Genomic DNA, 24,878 nt, shown 5'->3' on the forward strand with positions numbered 1-24,878 from the left:
CTTTTGTCTGAGAGTAGGGTCCAAAACCAGGCTACCTATTGGGATATGCTGTGTGGTGATGATCTGTACGACCACAATTGAACTGATTCCAACTCTCTGCAGTTTCTTTATCTTTTTGACTATTTTCCCACTGTAAACTTGCACCCACCTTAACCTTCTTAAATCTACATATTTCACTGCTTGAATATGTCACACTATTATCTCTAAGTGAGCCAAGATATCATGGAATTTACAATGAAGGATTCTCTCTGTATAGAGGCCTAAGACCAGGGATAATATCTTGTACAATTTGTTTTTCACACAACACTAACATGCTTTTTCTGACTCTCTCTGAATAATCAGTGTACTCTGCCAGAAATCCTTGCAACAAGTTAGGAAACTTCACAAACAAATTATGTGAGATTGTGCTCTTCACCAGCTGACAGAACTTGTCTTGTCTCACTAGACCTGTAGGTTTGCTTATTACTCTGACCTTGTTCTGGGTTCGGTCACCCACACTTATCTCTTCCTCGCCTTTTTCCAAACCCTCGAAGGCCTCTAGTTGTTTTGTATAAAGAGCATACCTAGTGTGTTTTCTTCTAACTTGGTTACCAGTAGGCAAAGAACAATAAGATCCTTCTGCAAGTTGTAACAAATCCTCCACAGCAGCACAAATTGCAGCAGTGGCAAAACTTACTTCCTTTCCAATTGTTATCTTCCATACTCTCGGATTTTGCCGTAATTGTTCAATCAGTTCCAGTACATTTCCCTGTGGTTCTGTCACTCTTCTCTGTAGCTCTTGCCCCTCCTTAAACATTCCAGGTTCTTCATCACCTCATAGACAGTCTGAAATAATTAAGAGAAATATTACCATCTAAAATTTAATCTTGCTTCTTAGTTTACTTTAGTAATATGTTCTTGCACCCAATCAACCACACTCTCCTATCACTATTTTTGTGGTGCTGCTGGGCCTTTACCACAATGGTTCGGTTTGATTGTGGTGGAAAAATGTACTTAACTAATGTTTAACCATTTTATTTTAACAAGTAGATTTGAGTTTACAAAAAGCTTCATATTCAGATCTAGCAACATTAAATTGTTTTAATATGTCTGAAATCGTGTTTACGTTCAAATTATGATTACTGTTACCCTTAAACTCATCACTTCTGCTTTTTGAAATACTGTTCAGACAAATTGTATAGTTATTTATTGAGGTGGACTGCTGCACCTCTCCTCCTGCATTTGTGACGGAATCTGAAAACTGTTATCAAACCTAAACTTTCTACTAATGATAAAAAGTATTTCTTCTGGTAAGAGACACATTATCTTTTGCGTTACAGTTGATGATAAAGCGAACACTACATTTACAATGAACATTAGATATCATGTTACATAAACTCAGTTTGATAGTACTAAATACAGTTCTGTACCAATCTTAATAGTAGAATGAATCTTCTCTCTCTCTCTCTCTCTCTCTCTCTCTCTCTCTCTCTCTCTCTCTGACATAAGCATGACTGTAGTGTCATGCCTGTTATTCTCAATGGCAAGTTGCACTTCTCCAAGCTGGGATGTCACAGCATGGAATAGCTGACAATCAAGCAAGTAGCAGAGTGAGTAGCGAAACAGCTATTATTGCCCCGCCCTGGAGATGCGTGGGTCTGAAAGGGCCATTGTACATATGCAAACAGTTGAACTTCCAAACAGTTTATAATTAGAAACAAGTTAACTAATAACAAGTACTTTCACCAAGGTGATCATCATTCACTGGCCAAGTAGGTTTGTAATACGTGATGTTACCAAACAGAGATGTATTACATAATACCTTTTAAAAACTGTAAAATGTTTTCCCAAAATAATATTTTTATAAGCATGGCAACAATAAATGTAAACATTAACATCTGTCATTTCAAGGCTCAACATTTAAAATGTTTAGTAAAACTAAGCAGTTCAGTAGCAATACAAAAACAATGTTGAATATGACAATTGTTTAGCCTCTTAACACGTGCGACTTTGTAGCTCAGTTGAAACAGAGAACATTAAATGTTTTCAAGCACTTACTTAGTTCATAAAAATATTAAATGTGAACATTTGTTTAGCCAATTAACATCTGGTGGTTCAGGACTAATTTGAAATAGATGAGATATAAGTCTTTTTTATTTTTTTAAGCTGAGCAGTTCCTTAATGCAGTGAAGAAAACATGATTGATTTTGATTTTGATCGATCACCTTAATCACTGTGATTTCCCTTCCTTGGTGCTCTTTATGTTTGCAGTTGTCAGTCACTGACCACAAACACCAATGTACTTTATAACTTCTGTTCTTCTGTTGCTACATGGCTCCTGTTTCTTGCACACAGAGAGGCTGATGTCTACTATGCTCATGTAATGAAGCACTCTCATTGCACACATCACAGGTACTACTTCATACGACACAATCAGAACAATCATGGACACCTGCTCTGGCTGACTATCAGGAATTACTATCTCCTACATTTCCAACCCACTCTTATATCTCAAACTGAACTGAGACAAACACCTTGTTCAGTTTTCATCCTTGGTATAGTGCGTACAAAAAGTATGATAGCACCAACCTTTGCATATCAGTTATAATATTTCTATTGAACTGAAATATACTATAAGTAATAAAGTCACCTATACATGAAAATGTTTCAGATGAGTTATTGTGCATCCTGTTTTCCCAAATTCATAATTGCTTCATAAAATCTACAATTTTATTTCTCAGTGCAAAAACAGTTACGTGCTTTCTCCCTGGAGAGACATATTTATCTGAATGTGACTTCACATTTTGGAAGAAATTCATACATTGGGAATTATTTGGAAACTGAAATAGTATTAATTTATTTTTTAACTCTTAAGGGCCATGTCAGAGCTCATCATATTGACAGCCATCACACTTCCATATGCAGTAAAAATGTACTGAAATCAAAATTTGTTTCATCATATACATTTATGAAAAGATGACTGTTAAGTGCATAACTTCCAATCAGATTGATTTTCTTATCCATTAAAGCTTCACAATAAATCATGCAAAAACATTGTTTATAGATGTAACCTAAATACCAAATCCATGTGTTTTTCGTGAGATTGCTGCAGCACCTCTATTACATTCTCCAAGAAGTTTATCCTCTTTTAAGTCCATTTCCTCAAAAACTTTGTTCAGCTTTTTGAAAGATCTTCTCATCCATATCATTCACTGCTAATAGCCAACAAAACAGTAAGTCGATTCATCCACCAGAATTGAAAATTTTGAACATTCTTTATTTCTTGCAATTGCTCACACTGGTCGTTTATAATTTCCAAAATACATCCACATATTGTATGATTTGAACATGCTGCCCTATGTTTCTTTTTCTTTCCTTCTCCCCCCCCCCCCCCCACCCACTGCCCCCCCCCCCCCCCACCTCCACCACTCCTCTCGTCCAGTCTGAAAATTTTTGGCCTAAAACTCATTCGTACTTCTGCTGGTGACACAAGATCTTCACCCATGATGCATCATTTATTAACCTTTGCAGTTAAATAAGAAGGTTCAGAGGAGCAATAGCATGTGCAAATTCACTGAATTAATGAAAAATGTTTGCTTCAAAATAAACTTCATGCATCCCACTAGAGTTAATGTACAGTCAGCTACCTGTATTAATAATATTCTAACAAATTATGTATTTGAATATGTTTATAAATTTTTTGTATAGATTTAGGAATCTCTGAGCACTCTGCATTATTCATTGAACTACCAAAAACTAAGAAAGAAATTTCATGTAACAAAAGCCATATGAAAAGGAACTTCAATGAAAAAATATTAGTTACATTTAGGAATAACTTAAGAGAGATCATCAAAATAAAATAAGAGAAATCAGAGCTCGAACAGAAAGGTTTAGGTGTTCGTTTTTCCCGTGCGATGTTCGGGAGTGGAATGGTAGAGAGATACTATGATTGTGGTTCGATGAACCCTCTGCCAAGCACTTAAATGTGAATTGCAGAGTAGTCATGTAGATGTAGATGTAGACTGAACAGCCTTACAACAGCTGTATTTCAAGTAATAGTAAATTTAACAATTTTTTAAGTAGCTTTCTCAAAATATTTAATGAAACTTTTCCACTTAGAGGAAACTCTACAATGAACCGTGAAATATAATAAAAACAGATGTTTTACTGAGTGTGTTCATCATTATAAAGTTTAAAAAATTGTGAAGCTAGTCAAACAAGAAGTTCATTTTATAACATAAAAGTAAAACAAAAGCAGTGTGGTCTGTTGTCAAATCAGAGTTAGCTGTTAGAGTTAGTAGTAATGAAATATCTAGGATTAAAGTACATGATAGCTTTATTGTAAACCCGGGTCAAATATCAGAGTGTTTAAATTAATTCTTCATAAATGTGCCAAAGTCAGATATCAATGTATTAGAGCAAAGTAAATCCCTTTGGAATCAACCAAGAAGTGGAGTATCTTATGGATTTTAAAAAGGTCACACAGTAAAGGATGTGGAAAATGTTATCATTGAAAAGAAAGAACTCTTGTGGGTTGAATGGGATCCCAACTAAAGTGATTAAAACAGTGTGTGGCATAATAGCACCTCCCTTAACTAAAATAATTAACCAATCTTTTGAACAGGTATGCTTCCCCAATGTTTTGAAGTATGCCAAGGTCAGACCCCTGTTCAAGAAAGGGTTAAGGGAAGATGTTGGAAACCCAGTACTTAGCCATATCTGTAACTTTTCCTTTAGGAGTGGTCGGTTTCCTGACCGATTAAAGTACTCGGTAGTCAAGCCACTTTATAAAAAGGGAGACACTGATAATGTTGACAATTTTAGACCTATTTCTATGCCATCGGTGTTTGCTAAAGTTATCGAGAAGGCTGTATATACAAGGTTACTGGAGCATTTAAATTCACATAATTTGCTGTCAAATGTTCAGTTTGGTTTTAGAAATGGTTTAACAACTGAAAATGCTATATTCTCTTTTTTCTGTGAGGTTTTGGGTGGATTAAATAAAAGTTTGAGAACACTAGGTGTTTTCTTTGATTTAATGAAGGCTTTTGACTGTGTTGACCACAAAATACACTCCTGTAAATTGAAATAGGAACACCGTGAATTCATTGTTCCAGGAAGGGGAAACTTTATTGACACATTCCTGGGGTCAGATACATCACATGATCACACTGACAGAACCACAGGCACATAGACACAGGCAACAGAGCATGCACAATGTCGGCACTAGTACAGTGTACATCCACCTTTCGCAGCAATTCAGGCTGCTATTCTCCCATGGAGACGATCGTAGAGATGCTGGATGTAGTCCTGTGGAACGGCTTGCCATGCCATTTCCACCTGGCGCCTCAGTTGGACCAGCATTCGTGCTGGACGTGCAGACCGCGTGAGACGACGCTTCATCCAGTCCCATACATGTTCATTGAGGGACAGATCCGTAGATCTTGCTGGCCAGGGTAGTTGACTTACACCTTCTAGAGCACGTTGGGTGGCACGGGATACATGCGGACATGCATTGTCCTGTTGGAACAGCAAGTTCCCTTGCCGGTCTAGGAATGGTAGAACGATGGGTTCGATGATGGTTTGGATGTACCGTGCACTATTCAGTGTCCCCTCGATGATCACCAGAGGTGTCCAGCTAGTGCAGGAGATCGCTCCCCACACCATGATGCCGGGTGTTGGCCCTGTGTGCCTTGGTCGTATGCAGTCCTGATTGTGGCACTCACCTGCACGGCGCCAAACACGCATACGACCATCATTGGCACCAAGGCAGAAGCGACTCTCATCGCTGAAGACGACACGTCTCCATTCGTCCCTCCATTCACGCCTGTCGCGACACCACTGGAGGCGGGCTGCACGATGTTGGGTCGTGAGCGGAAGATGGCCTAACGGTGTGCGGGACCGTAGCCCAGCTTCATGGAGACGGTTGCGAATGGTCCTTGCCAATACCCCAGGAGCAACAGTGTCCCTAATTTGCTGGGAAGCAGCGGTGCGGTCTGCTTGTGTCTGTGTATGTGCGGATGGATATGTGTGTGTGTGTGCGAGTGTACACCTGTCCTTTTTTTCCCCTAAGGGAAGTCTTTCCGCTCCCGGGATTGGAATGACTCCTTACCCTCTCCCTTAAAACCCACATCCTTTCGTCTTTCCCTCTCCTTCCTGAAGAAGCAACCATCGGTTGCGAAAGCTAGTAATTCTGTGTGTGTGTTTGTGTGTTTTGTTCATGTGCCTGTCTGCCGGCGCTTTCCCGCTTGGTAAGTCTTGGAATCTTTGTTTTTAATATATTTTTCCCATGTGGAAGTTTCTTTCTATTTTATTTATAACAATATTGTATTAGTATTATGATGCTGTTTGTTAACATCAGCTGTTCTTTGCCTTTGGTGAAATTTTACCATAATTTGATGTGTATCCTATTTCTGAATCAAATGATTACAAATAAACCACAATTCACAATCCTCTTAACTGATTCATGTCAACCAATTTATGAGACCTTTTTTTGGATTTTCTGTGATTCCATAGGGCATTTATAAGCCTTAGCAGGTTTGTTGGAATAAAAAGCACTTTTTTGTCTTCAATTTGGTAGGTTTCAAGCGTTTACTCACTAAGAATTGATTACTGAAATGTTTTTCCTTTTTTGGATGTGAAGACACAGTATCTGCAGTTTTATGCATCTCCACATGCCTGTTACTCCAGCCCTTGTGCTTCAGCATCCATAGCTGCAATGTCATCTGTTGTCTTGGTCTTTGACAGATTTAATTATCAATCTTTTCCTCTTTTTTTGCATTGTGTGTGGCTCTGAAACAATGCCAGCTCATAACATTAACATAGTTCACTCAGTGTTTGAACAAAGAAGCACAGTAGGAAACTAGGCAAAACTGAACAACTTTCTAGATCACTGAACATGACTGGTCACAGATTGTTACCTGCCGCTCGCACACACCAGTCGTAAATCTCAACACAGCTAGTCTACAAGTGCTATTGTTTGAACCTGATGGAAGTTACCAGTATGCCATTACTTAAACATTGACCAAAGTAGAGCCAATAGAGTCACCGAATGCTACAACAAATGAACATGAACAGGTAATTATTATTAATGCCTACTATGAAATGTTTGCAATAAAATATAAGAAACCATGTCCACTGGGAGGTTACAGTTTTTCATCATAACAGATTACGTTAACACTGTAGTTGAAAGTGAAGGATGATATTGTTACTTATGAAAAATACTTTTTCCCAGGTAATTGTGTGACCTGAAACATATTCAAGCAAGCCCCAGTGTGAGAAACCCTAGGTTAAGGCACTTGCATTTAAAAGGAAAAGGATTCAAACCCCAGTATGGGCATCTAGATTTCAGTGTTCCATGGTTTCCCTAAATAAATTAAGTTAAATGCTGGAATTGTTCCTCTGTAAAGAACATGGCAAACTTTTTTCTCCATCCTTATCTCTGAGATTGTGCTTTGTTGCTGATGACCTCATTGTAAATAGTACATTAAACCACAATCTTCTGTCTTTCCTCTTTTATTATTTCTTATACTTTATGCTTTGGTTTTATTTTTGTTATCCATGTATTTCAGATATTTAATTCTGGTGTCCAGGTTATTTAATTTTATTTACAGCTTACATAACATTTCAGGTTAGTCACTGCTGGTATGCCAGCTGGTCACTTCACTCACATCTTTGTTGATGAGAGTGGCCATGCCCCTGAACCTGAATTGCTGGTGCCTGTGTGTGGATTGTTAACCAGCAGCTCAAACCCAGGAGAACTAAAAGGCCGTCTTGTTTTGGCTGGTGATCCTAGGCAGTTGGGGCCTATTTTGAGATCTGTTCCTGCTAGCAATTTAGGTCTTGGTAAGTTATGTACAGTAGAAATCATTGTATCTCTCTCTCTCTCTCTCTCTCTCTCTCTCTCTCTCTCTCTCTCTCTCTCTCCCTCCCCCCTCCCCTCCCCTTCCCCCCCCCCTCCATGCCCCCCATTTGACAAGATCAGTTGTCTGCGTGGCTGACAACAGTGTGACTTCATCTGCTAAAGATTTCAGTATTATGGCTAGGAAGAATAATTCATTGTCAAGCAAATTTATTATTATGATAGGTAAATATCCTTTACCTCCTCATGGCACAACATTTGCTGTTCTTTCTTACACCTATCACAGATACGTAGCTCTGAGCGACTGTAGAAGCTGTGTACTCATTGTCATTAGCTGGCTGTATGTGCATTTTTTGTTAGTAAGTTACTTCTTTTTTATGAACACTGTCTTTTGAAAGACACATGCATATGGAATCAACAGAGCAACCTCAAATTAATATGATGCAACATTCAGTCCGGTCTTGACAAAATAAGTGTTTGAAACAATAAGGATGCTGTGCTGCACATAACAATCCAGTTGTGTGAGGAAGCTATGAAGGCATAATATGGCAAAGCAGTTGCTATTGTTAACTCTGCTTACTTTTTTGTGTTTCTCTATTTCATTTATTATTATTCATGGGCTGAGTGTCGCATCATATTAGCTTGAGATTGTGATATCAGTTGGAGACCTACAGTGATAATGATAAATGCATTTTGTACATAAGTAGCAAAAAGGTTATTATTGGCAATAGGCACTGCATGATACTCCATGAATAGATTACTGCTTGGCATTGAAATATATCCTGATTACTTAACATATATGTACATATCACTCAACACTACAGAGTAACGATGATCTCTGTAGTGTTGGTTTTTGAAAAATATTGTGCAATGATGTGTTGATACTCAGTCCTGTCACAGAACTGAGGCAACTTATGTAGTGTTCTGACCTGGCATATTTTTAATCTTATGTTTAAGACTTTATTTATCAGCTTGGTTGTTGAATAAGTCTCATGCAGATTTTTCATTTTTAGCAGGAGATGTAAATTTAGAGAGAGAAAGTTTGAGAGGGTGGTAGGAACAAAACTCCATTTTAATGTTTGCTGTACAAAACTTAATATTAATTTTGTTGTTGGTCCTCTCCACCAGCAGAAGTGCAGTCTTGGCAAATGAATTTTATATAAATAGGAGCTTGTGTTAGTTCCATGGACAATGTGTGCACTCCGCTGGATCACAATGGCCTCTGGCTCACTGAGACGGGTGGCCAGATATATGCAGCCCAGATTGTTCCAGCAATGCCTCACATGTTGCCCTCATTATCCAGCAACAAGAAACAGAAAAGAATCAGTAAATTATACACTACAACTGTCATGATATAACTATTCAGACACCTGTCCCAGGGAATTATATCTCATTGCCTCTTTCAAGATGGTTATGAGCCTAAATTGTTCTGTTACTAGTTGCTTTGTCCCCTGTTTCACCACCTTCCATTCGGAGTTTAACTAAGATGTCTGTGCTGTAAATATCTGATGTAAATGGAGTACAGCAGAAAGAGACTGCTACAGTAAGATCAAATTAGTATGATACAAAATTAAGCTTAAGAAAGCATATTTATGGTGATGGCAAACCTTAATGACTTTCCTTAATATACAGGAGTATTTTTTATAGCGGAGAATTGAAACTCGATCTGTAGCTCTCCTAGTTGTACGTCATATAGATTTCTCTTTTCTGTTTACAAGATACTGTAAGCTCCTGCATTTTCATTCCGTTCTACACACCTTATGTGCCATCCTGAGCTTGGCCGTGTGCTCATATTGTGAGATAGAAAATACTGTCAGCACTTCGTATAAATAAATTTAATCTGTACATTGTCTTAACTACAAACTAGCACTGTACTACTTATTACTGTTTACGATTACAACAGCTACAAGAAACTTAGTATATTAGAAGGGAAACATTTTATTTTTTTTAGCGGGAAGGGGTGGGAGGAATACAGCTGTCACATCCTCGTTTCTATTAAATAGATGCATGATGGTGTGAGTGGAGTGGTGTATATTTATGGTACTTCTCATGTACCACTGTGATGGTGTTATCCTAACACATTACATTCCTCCACAGCAGACCATCAGTGCACAGTATTACTGTTAGTTTTTGGAACATCACGTGCAACCAGCTTTGTTAAAGAAGCAACGCCACTTTCTGCACAACCCACCCATCACTTTGCATGTTAACGTGTGGGCGCATACAGCACAAGTTGTGGCTGCTATTTGGTTGATGGGACTGGGTAGTACTGTACCATCCACCATACTCCCAGGACAGAAGTCCTTGTGACTTTGATTTGATTCCAAAGATGAAGGAACCACTTTTTGGCATTCGCTTCAGAACTGTTGCAGAGATTCGACAGGCAGTAGACCGCTCCATTCGCATCATCAACAGAACAGGCTCTGCTAATGGTGTACTATGCCTTCCACATTACTGGCCACAGGTTCTACACAACGCTGGTGACTACTTTGAAGGGCATAAACAGGTGCAAACATGTATGTCTTTTGTATCGGTTGTGATTAAATAGTTGTCGTTATTTAAATTCCAACCATCATATTTATTTTCTATCGTTAGCTGATTATATTGGATTTTTGTAAAAAAATAGTTACCTACATCTGTAATGATGGAGGCCTGCTTAGAATACAATTCTACTTGCTCGATCACATTTTGGGAATGTTCAATGGATATACAGTATATTTTATTTACCTAGACAGCAGCTGTCAGTTGGATGGCACATGGAAACCCATTTTTTCATGATTTGCTCACAGCAAGATTGACAGATTATGTCAAGGACCATGGTGTGCGGCAATCACCAACCAGCGAGTTCTACATTCATGTGATCAAGGGTAATGCCTGTTGGCAATTTGATTGGTTATGCAGTTTCAGTCATGATGTTAGCACAAAATGAATATGTTGCGCCATTAAACTGTGCCACGTACAAGCCAATGTTAGTCTTTGGCAGCTCACCTGAAGGTGTCTGGAACATGACCAGTTCCTCTCCAGAAATATCATTGAATATTCAGTTTGGCAGGAAAAATTCTTGATTTACCCATTTCTACTTATCTTGAAGCTTTTCTGCTACTCGCCATATAGTAAAAAGGAATTTTCAATCCGAGGTTTAGAGATTTTTTTAAATTTTATTTCAGTTAGTTGGGATTCCTAATTTCGAGCTGTATATTAGATGTGAACTTGGTGAATACATGTGTACCTGAACACATAACTCCACTCTGAACTGCAGACAAGGAATTTAAATACATGAAACTTATTTTTTTGAGTTATATTGTGATTGTTCAAATTACAATTCAACTGAAACTGCGTCTATATGTATTCTCTGCAGAACAATGTGAGATGCATGGCAAAGTATATTTCCCATTATTGCACATATTACAGTTTCTTGCTATTTCATTTACATGTGGAGCATGGGAAAAATGACTTCTAAAGCCTCTCTTCATGCTGTATGTAATGTACCAGAATGGGGCAGTATTAAACAAAGGGTAAGATTCCAAACATATTGAAGATTGGGACACTATCACATAATGTTTATTCAAAGTTATATACGTGCGTTAGTTTAAACTATGACATTGTTAGCCTACTGTATTAATGAAAACTAGTTGACTTAAAATGAAATTAAAACATTTTTGACAAGTTTATGGAAATATTTTACTACAAATCAAAACTATGTTGAACAAAGTGTAAACATAAGGTCAGCTTATCCTTGGTAGAATTTACATGTAGCAGAGTAGTAGCAATAATGATAGGGCCCACTGTAAAGACACATGATTCATGTTAGGAACAAAAGTTATGTTGCAGTTGTAAAATAATTAACCCTTAATGGTGCCAACCACATATAAGCAAATCTACTTACCTCAGTGTGAGCCCATTTTCTCAGTCTCCTTCATTCATTACCAGCCATGTTTACAGTACTTCGTCCTTGTAATACAGATTCCGGAATAATAGCAATAATGATAATAATTTCTTTTTATTATTTTTTTAAGAGACATGAATGAAACTTATTATTTCCTCTTTAAATACACACACTTGTGGTGCCCTGCTTTGTAATCTTTCATAACCACAATCAAAACTAAAGAAGCTGTTTTCAGGTAGGAAAAAAATTACCTTGTATGTTATAGAATATTTATTTACACAAATTATGGAGTTCATCTATTTACATACAGAGATCAGCAGCAATTGGTGTTATGCTTTCCCTGTCAGTGCTTGATTCCGAAATAATATGTATTTGTTAAAAGAATATGAATGACGTTTACTGTAAGTGCAAAGAAATGAGAAAAGGAAAGATCACAATAATTTATTTTACCTGTGAATTTGCGTAGGAAGTATATGTGAAAAATATAAAAAATTAATGCAATTACCATACCTGATGCTGATTCAACATAAGTTGGATCTTTAATACTGTCATTGCTGTCAAAAATATCACTCTGTGGGCTACTGCTTGACATGTTGCTTCATCTAAGAAAATGCTCACACTAGGGTTTCACAGTCTATTAGATATTGACTCTAATTAGTCCTCTGTGAGATTATAAAGTTGACCTTTTAATCAAATATGCAATACACCATACTGCCAGGAACACACACCAAGAAAATCTTTTGGTTATATGTTAAAATCAACTACAGAAGTCTGTGACACATTCATCTAATTCAAAGCACAAGTAGAAAATTAAACTGGTCGAAAAATCAAAATACTTCAAACAGACAATGGAAAAGAGTTCGTCAATCGGCGCATGAAGTTATTTTTAAAGAGGAATGGAATTCAACGATTGTCCGATTTAAGCGTTCTGCAACACCATTCTGTTCTGGTGTGTAAGGAGTTGTTGTTTCATGTTGAATTTGAGGGACTGGATAATTCCATTCAAGTATGGAGCATGGGAAGAATGATTGTTTGTATGCCTCTGTATGAGCAGTTATTATTCTAATCTCATCCTCACAAGCCCTGGGTGAGCGATACATTGGGGGTTGTTGTATATCCTTAAAGTAATCATTTAAAGCCAATTCTTGAAACTTTGTTACCAGACTTACTCGTTATATTTTATTTCTATGACAGTGATGGGCTCATCAGATTTTAGGGAACATAGAGCATGGAGTTCTGCAGAGGACAAGTTAGGATCATGTTGTAGGGACCTGAGGAAGGGTTGTGAAGCAACAAGCAATGCTGGATGTGAGGAATTCTTGGAAGGCTTATAAGGTATGATTTTGAAGTAGTGTTGGTGGATCAAGCTAGGAATGTGGTCGGAACTGTTCAAGGGAGGGTTCAATGTCAGATATGCTGTTGGAAAAGTTTTGAGATTGGGTTGCAAAGTGATATTTCCAGTTCACATTCCATGTGGGGGAAAGTAGGTCTTCACCAAAACTGCATAATCAAGTGGAGTTTTAGGGCTGAAAGTGAGACCCTTAGATAATTCAGGAGGGGGAAATGCTTTAGGTGAGAGGTTGAGGGCACTGTACTGTTGTGACTGATTCTTGTGAGTATGGATTATTCTTGTTCTGGGAGGCAGAGGTGAAGGCTGTTGGATATTAAGGAGGACTTTGAGGCAAACATATTTGTTCAGATGCAGACTCATTACACCAATACACCACCATTCTCATCCCAGCCTTCACTGGATGCAGTTACCCCACCAGCCTAGTTCAAAAGCAGATTTCCCAGGCCATCACATCCAATCCTGGTACTTTTGATCCTTCCAAAAAACAACTTAGCAGCTCATCACTGGTCACACAGTATTATCCTGGTCTGGAATGTATTAATCAACTACTTTGACAAGGCCATGACGTCTTAAAACCACTGAAATGAGATCCGTTCTGTCAGAGATTTTGCTCATCCACGTAAAATAGCTTTCTGTTGCCCCCCCCCCCCCCCCCCCCCTAATCTCCACAATATTCTTGTCGGACCCTTTTGCACCTATCTCCCTACCCTACGGCTCCTATCCCTGTGATCATCTCCACTGCAAGAGTTGCCCCATGCACCCTACTACCACCACCTATACCAGCCCTGTAACTGGCAAAACCTATACTATCAAAGGGAAAGCCGACTGTGAAACGATACATCATGTACCAGCTGTTATGTAAACACAGTTCGGGCTTTTACATCGGAATGACTACCACCAAATTATCAATTAGGATGAATAGGGTGGGACCTTGCATTATGATATGCAATTACAAAAGTTGTGAAAATAGGTGAAGCATCTCACCATCCACCTGACCATAATATATGTTATTTTCTTCTGTCTCAGCATTTCTTCACAGAAGCTAGTCTTTTCTTCACTCTGCTTTAGTGTTATACTTCTTTCATAGTCTTATCTGTCCATTTTACACTGTCCCCCTCCCAACTCTGTTACATACAATCCATTTGGCTTTTCACTCTTATTAACTCATGCACAATGTTTAAGCAGTAATCTCTGTTTTGCATATTACCCTATCGTCCACCTTTAAGCTCACAGGTTTTCAAATCTCATCCAATGCATCCCCAACAGTCTTTCATTCACATCCCGTCTGGTAAGTCTCACCTGACCTGTGGTTCTGGGTGATTTTCCCAAAATCTACCCCTTTTCCTAGACCTCTCCAATACTTTTCCTTCACCCCTTTTCCTCTTCCTTTTCCTTCAACCTTTCTGCCTGGAGAAGGAGCCCCTGGCTCCAAAAACGTGCCTAATTATAATCTCCTTATGTGTGTGTGTGTGTTCTGCTGCCACTTGGTGAGCAGATTCTTTTATCAACCTAATATCATTATTACTCACACTCCATAAGCTCTCCATAGTAGAGTGTTACAACTAATTTTCAGACCAATTTCTGGGGCTTGTGGCTATGTATGTAGCTGGCAGTGTCCACTCAGTAGGATTGATGAAGATTGTCTTCTGCGCCACCGGTGTACTACTTCCCAGGGAGGGATACTGGGTTGGAGGTGTGATGAGTATCTGTCTTTGGGGTCTATCTTGTTTCTCTCTTCAGTTCTAACATGTCTAACCTTACCTTTCCTTTCTTTCATTTCCAACAGGGGCATTATTCCATCCTCCCTCTTTTCATACTCAATAGTTCCACAGCATGAACCCTTGTTTCATGTATGTTTTTAAACCTGTTTTCCTAGGATGGTCTGGGTAGTAGTAACATTCACCAAACTTGCTCAACAAAACATTTCTTTATGGATCTATTATGTAATGAATCGTTCAGGACACACACACACACAAGGTTATTGTAAGTAGATGAAGCAATTTCACAGATTTGATGTAGCTATATTATTAGACAAACAAAGGTGGTTTGACAGGTCTGGTAAAATTCCAAGAAAGAATTGAACATTTTTGTTGCAGCTTCATTGTTGGTGAGCTTGATTATTCCAAGGGAAGTATAAAGAATTTCAACAATGCACAGCTTACAGTTCATTACTGACACCTATCTCAGTTGGTGAGTGTGTCAACTGTGATTGAAAAGGAGGAAAACCAGCTTAAGTGCTGTTATTAAACATTTTCATTGGAAGGATCAGACAACTGCACAGATTGAAACACTGTTTGATGAAGTTCACGTGGACACCACGCCATCATTGAAAATTATTTACTTTTGGATTAATCAATTTAAGTGTAGTTAGCCAAGCACTGAAGGCAAAGTTCGCTCCGGCCATTCAGTTGAGATCAGCACAAGTGAAACCATTGACAGTACCCGTGACACGTTAATGCAAGTTAGCCAAGCACTGAAGGCAAAGTGCGCTCCGGCCATTCAGTTGAGATCAGCACAACTGAAACCATTGACAGTACCCGTGACACGTTTCATGCAAAACTGCTGATATTGCTAAGACTTTAGGCATATCAGCTGAACAAGTGCATCATATCCTACATGGAAATTGGCTCTGAAGGAGCTGGGTGCCACGATTGCTCAGTCAACCAAAAGTTCATCTCGCACAACATTTCAACACATTGTCTACTAATATATATTAAAAACAAAGATTCCAAGACTTACCAAGCGGGAAAGCGCTGGCAGACAGGCACATTAACAAAACACACACACAGAATTACGAGCTTTCGCAACTGGCAGTTGCTTCGTCAGGAAAGAGGGAAGGAGAGGGAAAAATGAAAGGATGTGGGTTTTAAGGGAGAGGGTAAGGAGTCATTCCAATCCCGGGAGCGGAAAGACTTCCCTTAGGGGAAAAAAAGGACAGGTGTACACTCGCACACACACACACATATCCATCCGCACATAAACATGGTGTATGCACATACACATGGTGTATGCACGGATGGATATGTGTGTGTGTGTGTGCGAGTGTACACCTGTCCTTTTTTTCCCCTAAGGGAAGTCTTTCCGCTCCCGGGATTGGAATGACTCCTTACCCTCTCCCTTAAAACCCACATCCTTTCATTTTTCCCTCTCCTTCCCTCTTTCCTGACAAAGCAACTGCCAGTTGCGAAAGCTCGTAATTCTGTGTGTGTGTTTGTGTGTTTTGTTCATGTGCCTGTCTGCCGGCGCTTTCCCACTTGGTAAGTCTTGGAATCTTTGTTTTTAATATATTTTTCCCAATTGGAAGTTTCTTTCTATTATATATATATATATATATATATATATATATATATATATATATATATATATTCCTTCTTCAATACCCATGGAACAGTTCTCGCAGATTATTTGGTAAAAAGAAGAGCTACAACTGGACCGTGTTATGCTTTATTGTTGGATCATTTGAAACTTGCATTGGCAAATAGAAGACCAAGGTCGACATGCAAGAAAGTGCTCTTTCACCGGGATAATGCACCATCCCACCTCTCAGTGAACATAGTGGAAAGTGTGTGAAGTGGGCTTTTAATTGATTCCACACCATCCTATTCATCAGACATAGCCCCAAGTGACTTCTTCCTGTTCCCTAATTTGAAACTTTGGCTTGCTGTGAAGGAATTTCATCAACTGAGGAAGTGATATCTGCAGTCAATGAGTATTTTACAGTTTGACGTATGTCAAGAAGTAAGGGGAGGTTTTTTTCCAAAAAACTTTTTTTTCTCCAGACTTATCAAACCACCCTCTTATTGTCACATGACTTTGCATACCGTTCGCCCCCTACTTATGCACACCGTGTGCCCCCTACTTATTCTACAGGTATCAAGTTGACAATCAAGTTCTTCCAACACACCTTTGAAAGTAAGAGAAGCGAAATTTTCTTATCCTCATTGTGTTAAACAAATGAGTAAATGTGTAGTTTATTAATGATTGGGTAAAGGGGAATGTCTCAAGGGGAATGCTGGTCACCAATTTTTAATATTGTATTGTATGTTGATATAAAAATTTGTTTCTAGTGTACTGCCATCTTTTTGAGGTAGTCCCTGGGTGACATGCGGCTTTTGAAATTCCTTAGCAGATACCTTTACATCACTGCACATGTGCCACAGAGCTTACAACCCTGGATGGATGTCATAAGTTGTACCTCAGAATAAGAGGTGTCAAAGACTGTGGCATCAGTATCAAAACCAGCCAAGTCAGAAAGTCTACAAAATGAGTTCAAGTTATTAATTTGAATCAGAAGTACAGCACTATTAGGTGAAACAAGAAAATCCTTCAAAGTCGAGTATGACCTCATGCTACATAGCACTGAATTCATGGTCAGGCAGCATAATGGGCTAAGTCTTGCAGGCAGTGAATTCATAAACATCCGTGTCCAGGAATGAGCAATACATCGTAGTTTTATTGTCTGGTATCTTGTGTTGTTAAAGTACACAAAAATGTGACTATATCAGTAGGTAAAATAATTCCTGTTATTGGAAAGTACCAAAGTCTGTGTAAAAGACAAAAATTGTTGGCTCAAAAGGCACTTTGTGCAATTATTACTCTTTCTGTCTCTAAAATAAAAGACATAAAAAAGTCTCTTTCAGAAACACTTTTCCTCATAATGGGAAGATCTTCAGTCAATACTGTTTTATAAAATGATAATATTAGTTACTGAAACAGCTTGCACCCCCCCATGAATCATGGACTTGCCTTTGGTGGGGAGGCTTGCGTGCCTCAGCGATACAGATAGCCGTACCGTAGGTACAACCACAACGGAGGGGTATCTGTTGAGAGGCCAGACAAACGTGTGGTTCCTGAAGAGGGACAGCAGCCTTTTCAGTAGTTGCAAGGGCAACAGTCTGGATGATTGACTGATCTGGCCTTGTAACAATAACCAAAATGGTCTTGCTGTGTTGGTACTGCAAACGGCTGAAAGCAAGGGGAAACTACGGCCGTAATTTTTCCCAAGGGCATGCAGCTTTACTGTATGATTAAATGATGATGGCATCCTCTTGGGTAAAATATTCCGGAGGTATAATAGTCCCCCATTCGGATCCCCGGGTGGGGACTACTCAAGAGGATGTCATTATCAGGAGAAAGAAAACTGGCGTTCTGCGGATCGGAGTGTGGAATGTCAGATCCCTTAATCGGGCAGGTAGGTTAGAAAATTTAAAAAGGGAAATGGATAGGTTAAAGTTAGATATAGTGGGAATTAGTGAAGTTCGGTGGCAGAAGGAACAAGACTTCTGGTCAGGTGACTACAGGGTTATAAACAACAAAATCAAATAGGGGTGATGCAGGAGTGGGTTTAATAATGAATAGGAAAATAGGAATGCAGGTAAGCTACTACAAACAGCATAGTGAACGCATTATTGTGGCCAAGATAGATACGAAGCCCACACCTACTACAGTAGTACAAGTTTATATGCCAACTAGCTCTGCAGATGACGAAGAAATTGAAGAAATGTATGATGAAATAAAAGAAATTATTCAGATAATGAAGGGAGATGAAAATTTAATAGTCATGGCTGACTGGAATTCGAGGGTAGGAAAAGGGAGAGAAGGAAACGTAGTAGGTGAATATGGATTGGGGCTAAGATATGAAAGAGGAAGCCGCCTGGTAGAATTTTGCAACTTAATCATACCTAACACTTGGTTTAAGAACCATGAAAGAAGGTTGTATACACAGAAGAACCCTGGAGATACTAAAAGGTATCAGATAGATTATATAATGGTAAGACAGAGATTTAGGAACCAGGTCTTAATTTGTAAGGCATTTCCAGGAGCAGATGTGGACTCTGACCACAATCTATTGGTTATGACCTGTAGATTAAAACTGAAGAAACTGCAAAAAGGTGGGAATTTAAGGAGATGGGACCTGGATAAACTGAAAGAACCAGTGGTTGTACAGAGTTTCAGGGAGAGCATAAGGGAACAATTGACAGGAATGGGGGAAAGAAATACAGTAGAAGAAGAATCAGTAGCTTTGAGGGATGAAGTAGTGAAGGCAGCAGAGGATCAAATAGGTAAAAAGACGAGAGCTAGTAGAAATCCTTGGGTAACAGAAAAATATTGAATTTAATTGATGAAAGGAGAAAATATAAAAATGCAGTGAATGAAGCAGGCAAAAAGGAATACAAACGTCTCAAAAATGAGATCGACAGGAAGTACAAAATGGCTAAGCAGAGATGGCTAGAGGACAAATGTAAGGATGTAGAGGCTTATCTCACTAGGGGTAAGATAGATACTGCCTACAGGAAAATGAAAGAGACCTTTGGAGAAAAGAGAACCACTTGTATGAATATCAAGAGCTCAGATGGAAACCCAGTTATAACCAAAGAAGGGAAAGCAGAAAGGTGGAAGGAGTATATAGAGGGTCTATACAGGGGCAATGTTCTTGAGGACAATATTATGGAAATGGAAGAGGATGTAGATGAAGATGAAATGGGAAATACGATACTGCGTGAAGAGTTTCACAGAGCACTGAAAGACCTGAGTCGAAACAAGGCCCCGGGAGTAGACAACATTCCATTAGAACTACTGACGGCCTTGGGAGAGCCAGTCCTGACAAAACTCTACCATCTGGTGAGCAAGATGTATGAGACATGCGAAATACCCTCAGACTTCAAGAAGAATATAATAACTCCAATCCCAAAGGAAGCAGGTGTTGACAGGTGTGAAGATTACCAAACTATCAGTTTAATAAGCCACAGCTGCAAAATACTAACACGAATTCTTTACAGACGAATAGAAAAACTAGTAGAAGCCGACCTCGGGGAAGATCAGTTTGGATTCCGTAGAAATACTGGAACACGTGAGGCAATACTGACCTTACGACTTATCTTAGAAGAAAGATTAAGGAAAGACAAACCTACATTTCTAGCATTTGTAGACTTAGAGAAAGCTTTTGACAATGTTGACTGGAATACTCTTTTTCAAATTTAAAGGTGGCAGGGGTAAAATACTTGGAGCGAACGGCTATTTACAATTTGTACAGAAACCAGGTGGCAGTTATAAGAGTCGAAGGACATGAAAGAGAAGCAGTGGTTGGGAAGGGAGTAAGACAGGGTTGTAGGCTCTCCCCGATGTTATTCAATCTGTATATTGAGCAAGCAGTAAAGGAAAGAATTATAATCCATGGAGAAGAAATAAAAACTTTGAGGTTCGCCGATGACATTGTAATTCTGTCAGAGACAGCAAAGGACTTGGAAGAGCAGTTGAATGGAATGGACAGTGTCTTGAAAGGAGGATATAAGATGAATATCAACAAAAGCAAAACGATGATAATGGAATGTAGTCGAATTAAGTCGGGTGATGTTGAGGGAGTTAGATTAGGAAATGTGACACTGAAAGTAGTAAATGAGCTTTGCTATTTCGGGAGCAAAATAACTGATGATGGTCAAAGTAGAGAGGATATAAAATGTATACTGGCAATGGCAAGGAAAGCGTTTCTGAAGAAGAGAAATTTGTTAACATCGAGTATAGATTTAAGTGTCACTAAGTCATTTCTGAAAGTATTTGTATGGAGTGTAGCCATGTATGGAAGTGAAACATGGACGATAAATAGTTTGGACAAGAAGAGAATAGAAGCTTTCGAAATGTGGTGCTACAGAAGAATGCTGATGATTAGATGGGTAGATCACATAACTAATGAGGAAGTATTGAATAGGATTGGGGAGAAGAGGAGTTTGTGGCACAACTTGACCAGAAGAAGGGATCGGTTGGTAGCACATGTTCTGAGGCATCAAGGGATCACCAATTTAGTATTGGAGGGAAGAGTGGAGGGTAAAAATCGTAGAGGTAGACCAAGAGATGAATACACTAAGCAGATTCAGAAGGATGTAGGTTGCAGTAGGTACTGGGAGGTGAAGAAGCTTGCACAGGACAGAGTAGCATGGAGAGCTGCATCAAACCAGTCTCAGGACTGAAGACCACAACAACAACAACAGCTTGCACTAGTAATGAGACTTCAATACAGTCTCTGAAGTCTGCACCAGTGGTTCACATGAAAAGGTTGGTAATGCATTCTAAATGAAAGTAAATAGGAGGCCTAAAACAACAGTATTACTCAGTACGTGTGAACATTGACTGTCACAATAATGATTCTGTTAACATATTTGATTATTTGCTGATCATTTTCTTTTCAGTGTGGTCCAGATCTAATTGAAGTACAAAATTTTAGAAGGAGTAATCCTATTTTGTATTCTCCTCTGTTTTCTGATTTCTTTTTCATACATAATGTTGAAATGCTTCTTCTTATTGCTATAAAGAAATGTCATTACAATGCCACTTCATTTTCATGAATTTAAAGATAGTACAGTTTCATAAGAAACAGTAAAATTATATAAAAGTGCAACAAAAGCAGCCAAAATAAAACTTAAATTAACAAAAGAATGGGTTAATTATTACTCAGATTTCACAAAACAATGGAACTTAAACAGGCGCGGCTCATGATTAAGGGCTCTGAGGTGGAGCCGCCCCAAAATATATGTTGAAGGAAATTTCGGAAGGACGTATTACATAATTTAAATTATTAGGACAAATTTTGCATATTTCCCATTCCAATTGAAATAACGATGGTCAACATTTTTGGAACTGTTTGTATAGATAGATATTTTCCGAACGGTTAGTAGTATTTAGGCTCCGCCTTGGAACGTCCGTAAGCTGCATGTAGTAGGGGTTTGGGGGCGTGGCTTCTACATAGTATGGGCGACCCATAGGCTCAGAGCTTGCAGCCTAAGGGTGTCATACCAACCACCACACATTTTTCAGGTTCCACTATCTATGTAATAAAGAAATGTAGAGTGGCCGAAGCTTCGCTATCCAATCACTGTCTCTGCACATCTCTACTATGCTTCGATGCGTCATTAATTGACGTTTAGTATTATTGTTTTGATAATGTTTTACATAGTTGTTTTGATTCCGCCATTGGCTATTTTATCCACATTTAGAATAAGTTTGCAAATATCCCACCAGAGTGCACTAGACTACAGTAACATACCAGTACTGCCATCTAGCAAGAGTTTCGTAAGTGGTTAGAGGACAAAGCTCACAAAATTGGTCCCATTACTTTACTTGCCTTGCTTGCTGATGCTGACTGCTTTTGTTGATATCGTGTGATATTAGAAAGTTTCTTTTTCGGAGAGTATTTTGCAAGATTTTAGTGAGTTTTACTTGCTTGTGAATATCTGCGACATACCGCAAGTGTGAAACCAGCGCAATATGAATTCAGTGTGCAATTTAATAGGTAAAAACTTGGAACACAGCTGTAGGATGAAAGTGAAAGAACTTGGTGCACCCAGACCCGCATTAAAGATCTCTCCGAAACGCGTCTTTTCATATGATTTGCTGCAAAGTGTCAGAAAATGTAATGATGACGTATAAAAACACTAACCAAAGATTTTAACTCGAAGTTAGCTTCTAGTGATATTTAATACGTGATTATAGAAGATACAGTACGTAAAATTATGGGTAGAGAGTGACCTGCCCACCCTCTCCCCATGAATTTGTAGTTGTTTATGTCAGACTAATCTGTAGCGTAACCCGAGGTCTATTTTGGCTCCGATTGATAAATGCCGCAGCCTTCCCCAGTACAGAAACCACGAGCCGCCCCTGAACTTAAATATTAAACCATTAAGGATGTAAGTATGAAAGAAAAATTTGTGACCATCATTATTTTGTTTCTGGATGTTTTTCATTCATATTCAAAAATATGCCTTCAGTTACTTAGCAGATTCTGATACTAGACACTTCACATGTAAACAGTTATATTTAGATATCCACATGAACAGTACCTTGTGTAAGTCTGTGCAATAAATGTACACAACTATTTAATTCTGTGGATAATTATTTCTAGTATAAGGAAAAGTATAATAGCAATAATAATAATAATAAGGAATGTTGTCACAGAAGAAGGCAAGGATCTGAGTATTACAGTAGTGCAGAGGATGTGGTATTAGACTCCTCTGCAAAGGCTCATGAGTTTGGGACCTATCCTGTGTGTAAATTTTAATTTCTATGTTTAGTTCTAGTACCTTCTAGATGTATCAAGAAGCAATGTTCTGGAAGGTTCTGTACATGTATATGTACTGTCTAATCTTCCAGGCAGAGGTAGTTCACTCTATGATCTTGTGTACGTGCGTGGCTTCAGTTCTCAATAAATCTTCACTGAGTTAAAAATAGTGTTTGTTATCCACCTAGTTACGTCTAAGGACACCTGATTCTTGCTAGCTATGTGACATAATTCTAGTGGAGGTACTGGGTATTGAGGCTTGTGATCGCATGCATCATTTACAACACAGTAACCCTCATCAGACCACAACAGAGCCGTCGTTTGCATGGTGAGAAGCCCGAGTTCATGCTATACTATACTAAGTGGAAGCTCTCAACAACAGAAGAAGACGAGATAACCAAAATTGTACCAGCCATTTACCAACATATGACATCCATCGGTGTTCTCTGGAGGTGATGGCCAAGATTCAGACAAGTGGTTAATGGAATATGAAGGTATGGGACAAAACAATATGCTCAGCTACTTGGGGGAGACACTAAGCACGTGTACGTGCATGGCTTCAGTTCTCAATAAATCTTCACTGAGTTAAAAATAGTGTTTGTTATCCACCTAGTTACGTCTAAGGACACCTGATTCTTGCTAGCTATGTGACATAATTCTAGTGGAGGTACTGGGTATTGAGGCTTGTGATCGCATGCATCATTTACAACACAGTAACCCTCATCAGACCACAACAGAGCCGTCGTTTGCGTGGTGAGAAGCCCAAGTTCATGCTATACTATACTAAGTGGAAGCTCTCAACAACAGAAGAAGACGAGATAACCAAAATGGTACCAGCCATTTACCAACATATGACATCCATCGGTGTTCTCTGGAGGTGATGGCCAAGATTCAGACAAGTGGTTAATGGAATATGAAGGTATGGGACAAAACAATATGCTCAGCTACTTGGGGGAGACACTAAGCACGTGTACGTGCGTGGCTTCAGTTCTCAATAAATCTTCACTGAGTTAAAAATAGTGTTTGTTATCCACCTAGTTACGTCTAAGGACACCTGATTCTTGCTAGCTATGTGACATAATTCTAGTGGAGGTACTGGGTATTGAGGCTTGTGATCGCATGCATCATTTACAACACAGTAACCCTCATCAGACCACAACAGAGCCGTCGTTTGCGTGGTGAGAAGCCCAAGTTCATGCTATACTATACTAAGTGGAAGCTCTCAACAACAGAAGAAGACGAGATAACCAAAATGGTACCAGCCATTTACCAACATACGACATCCATCGGTGTTCTCTGGAGGTGATGGCCAAGACTCAGACAAGTGGTTAATGGAATATGAAGGTATAGGACAAAACAATATGCTCAGCTACTTGGGGGGGACACTAAGCACGTGTACATGCGTGGCTTCAGTTCTCAATAAATCTTCAGTGAGTTAACAATAGTGTTTGTTATCCACCTAGTTACGTCTAAGGACACCTGATTCTTGCTAGCTATGTGACATAATTCTAGTGGAGGTACTGGGTATTGAGGCTTGTGATCGCATGCATCATTTACAACACAGTAACCCTCATCCGACCACAACAGAGCCGTCGTTTGCGTGATGAGAAGCCCGAGTTCATGCTATACTATACTAAGTGGAAGCTCTCAACAACAGAAGAAGACGAGATAACCAAAATGGTACCAGCCATTTACCAACATATGACATCCATCGGTGTTCTCTGGAGGTGATGGCCAAGATTCAGACAAGTGG

The 24,878-nt window shown here is 39.0% G+C and overlaps 1 protein-coding gene across 1 annotated transcript in view; it reads left to right on the forward strand.

Moving 5' to 3' along the window:
- The window catches only part of LOC126282194 (putative helicase MOV-10), a 461,728-nt gene that overhangs the window by 349,387 nt on the left and 87,463 nt on the right, over nucleotides 1-24,878 (forward strand). The window contains exon 14 of the mRNA XM_049981723.1: nucleotides 7,610-7,824. Within this exon, the coding sequence (XP_049837680.1) occupies nucleotides 7,610-7,824 (215 nt within the window). The remainder of the gene's footprint in view (nucleotides 1-7,609; nucleotides 7,825-24,878) is intronic.

Source organism: Schistocerca gregaria, chromosome 7 (assembly GCF_023897955.1).
Source record: "Schistocerca gregaria isolate iqSchGreg1 chromosome 7, iqSchGreg1.2, whole genome shotgun sequence".
NCBI classification, from domain to species: domain Eukaryota; kingdom Metazoa; phylum Arthropoda; class Insecta; order Orthoptera; family Acrididae; genus Schistocerca; species Schistocerca gregaria.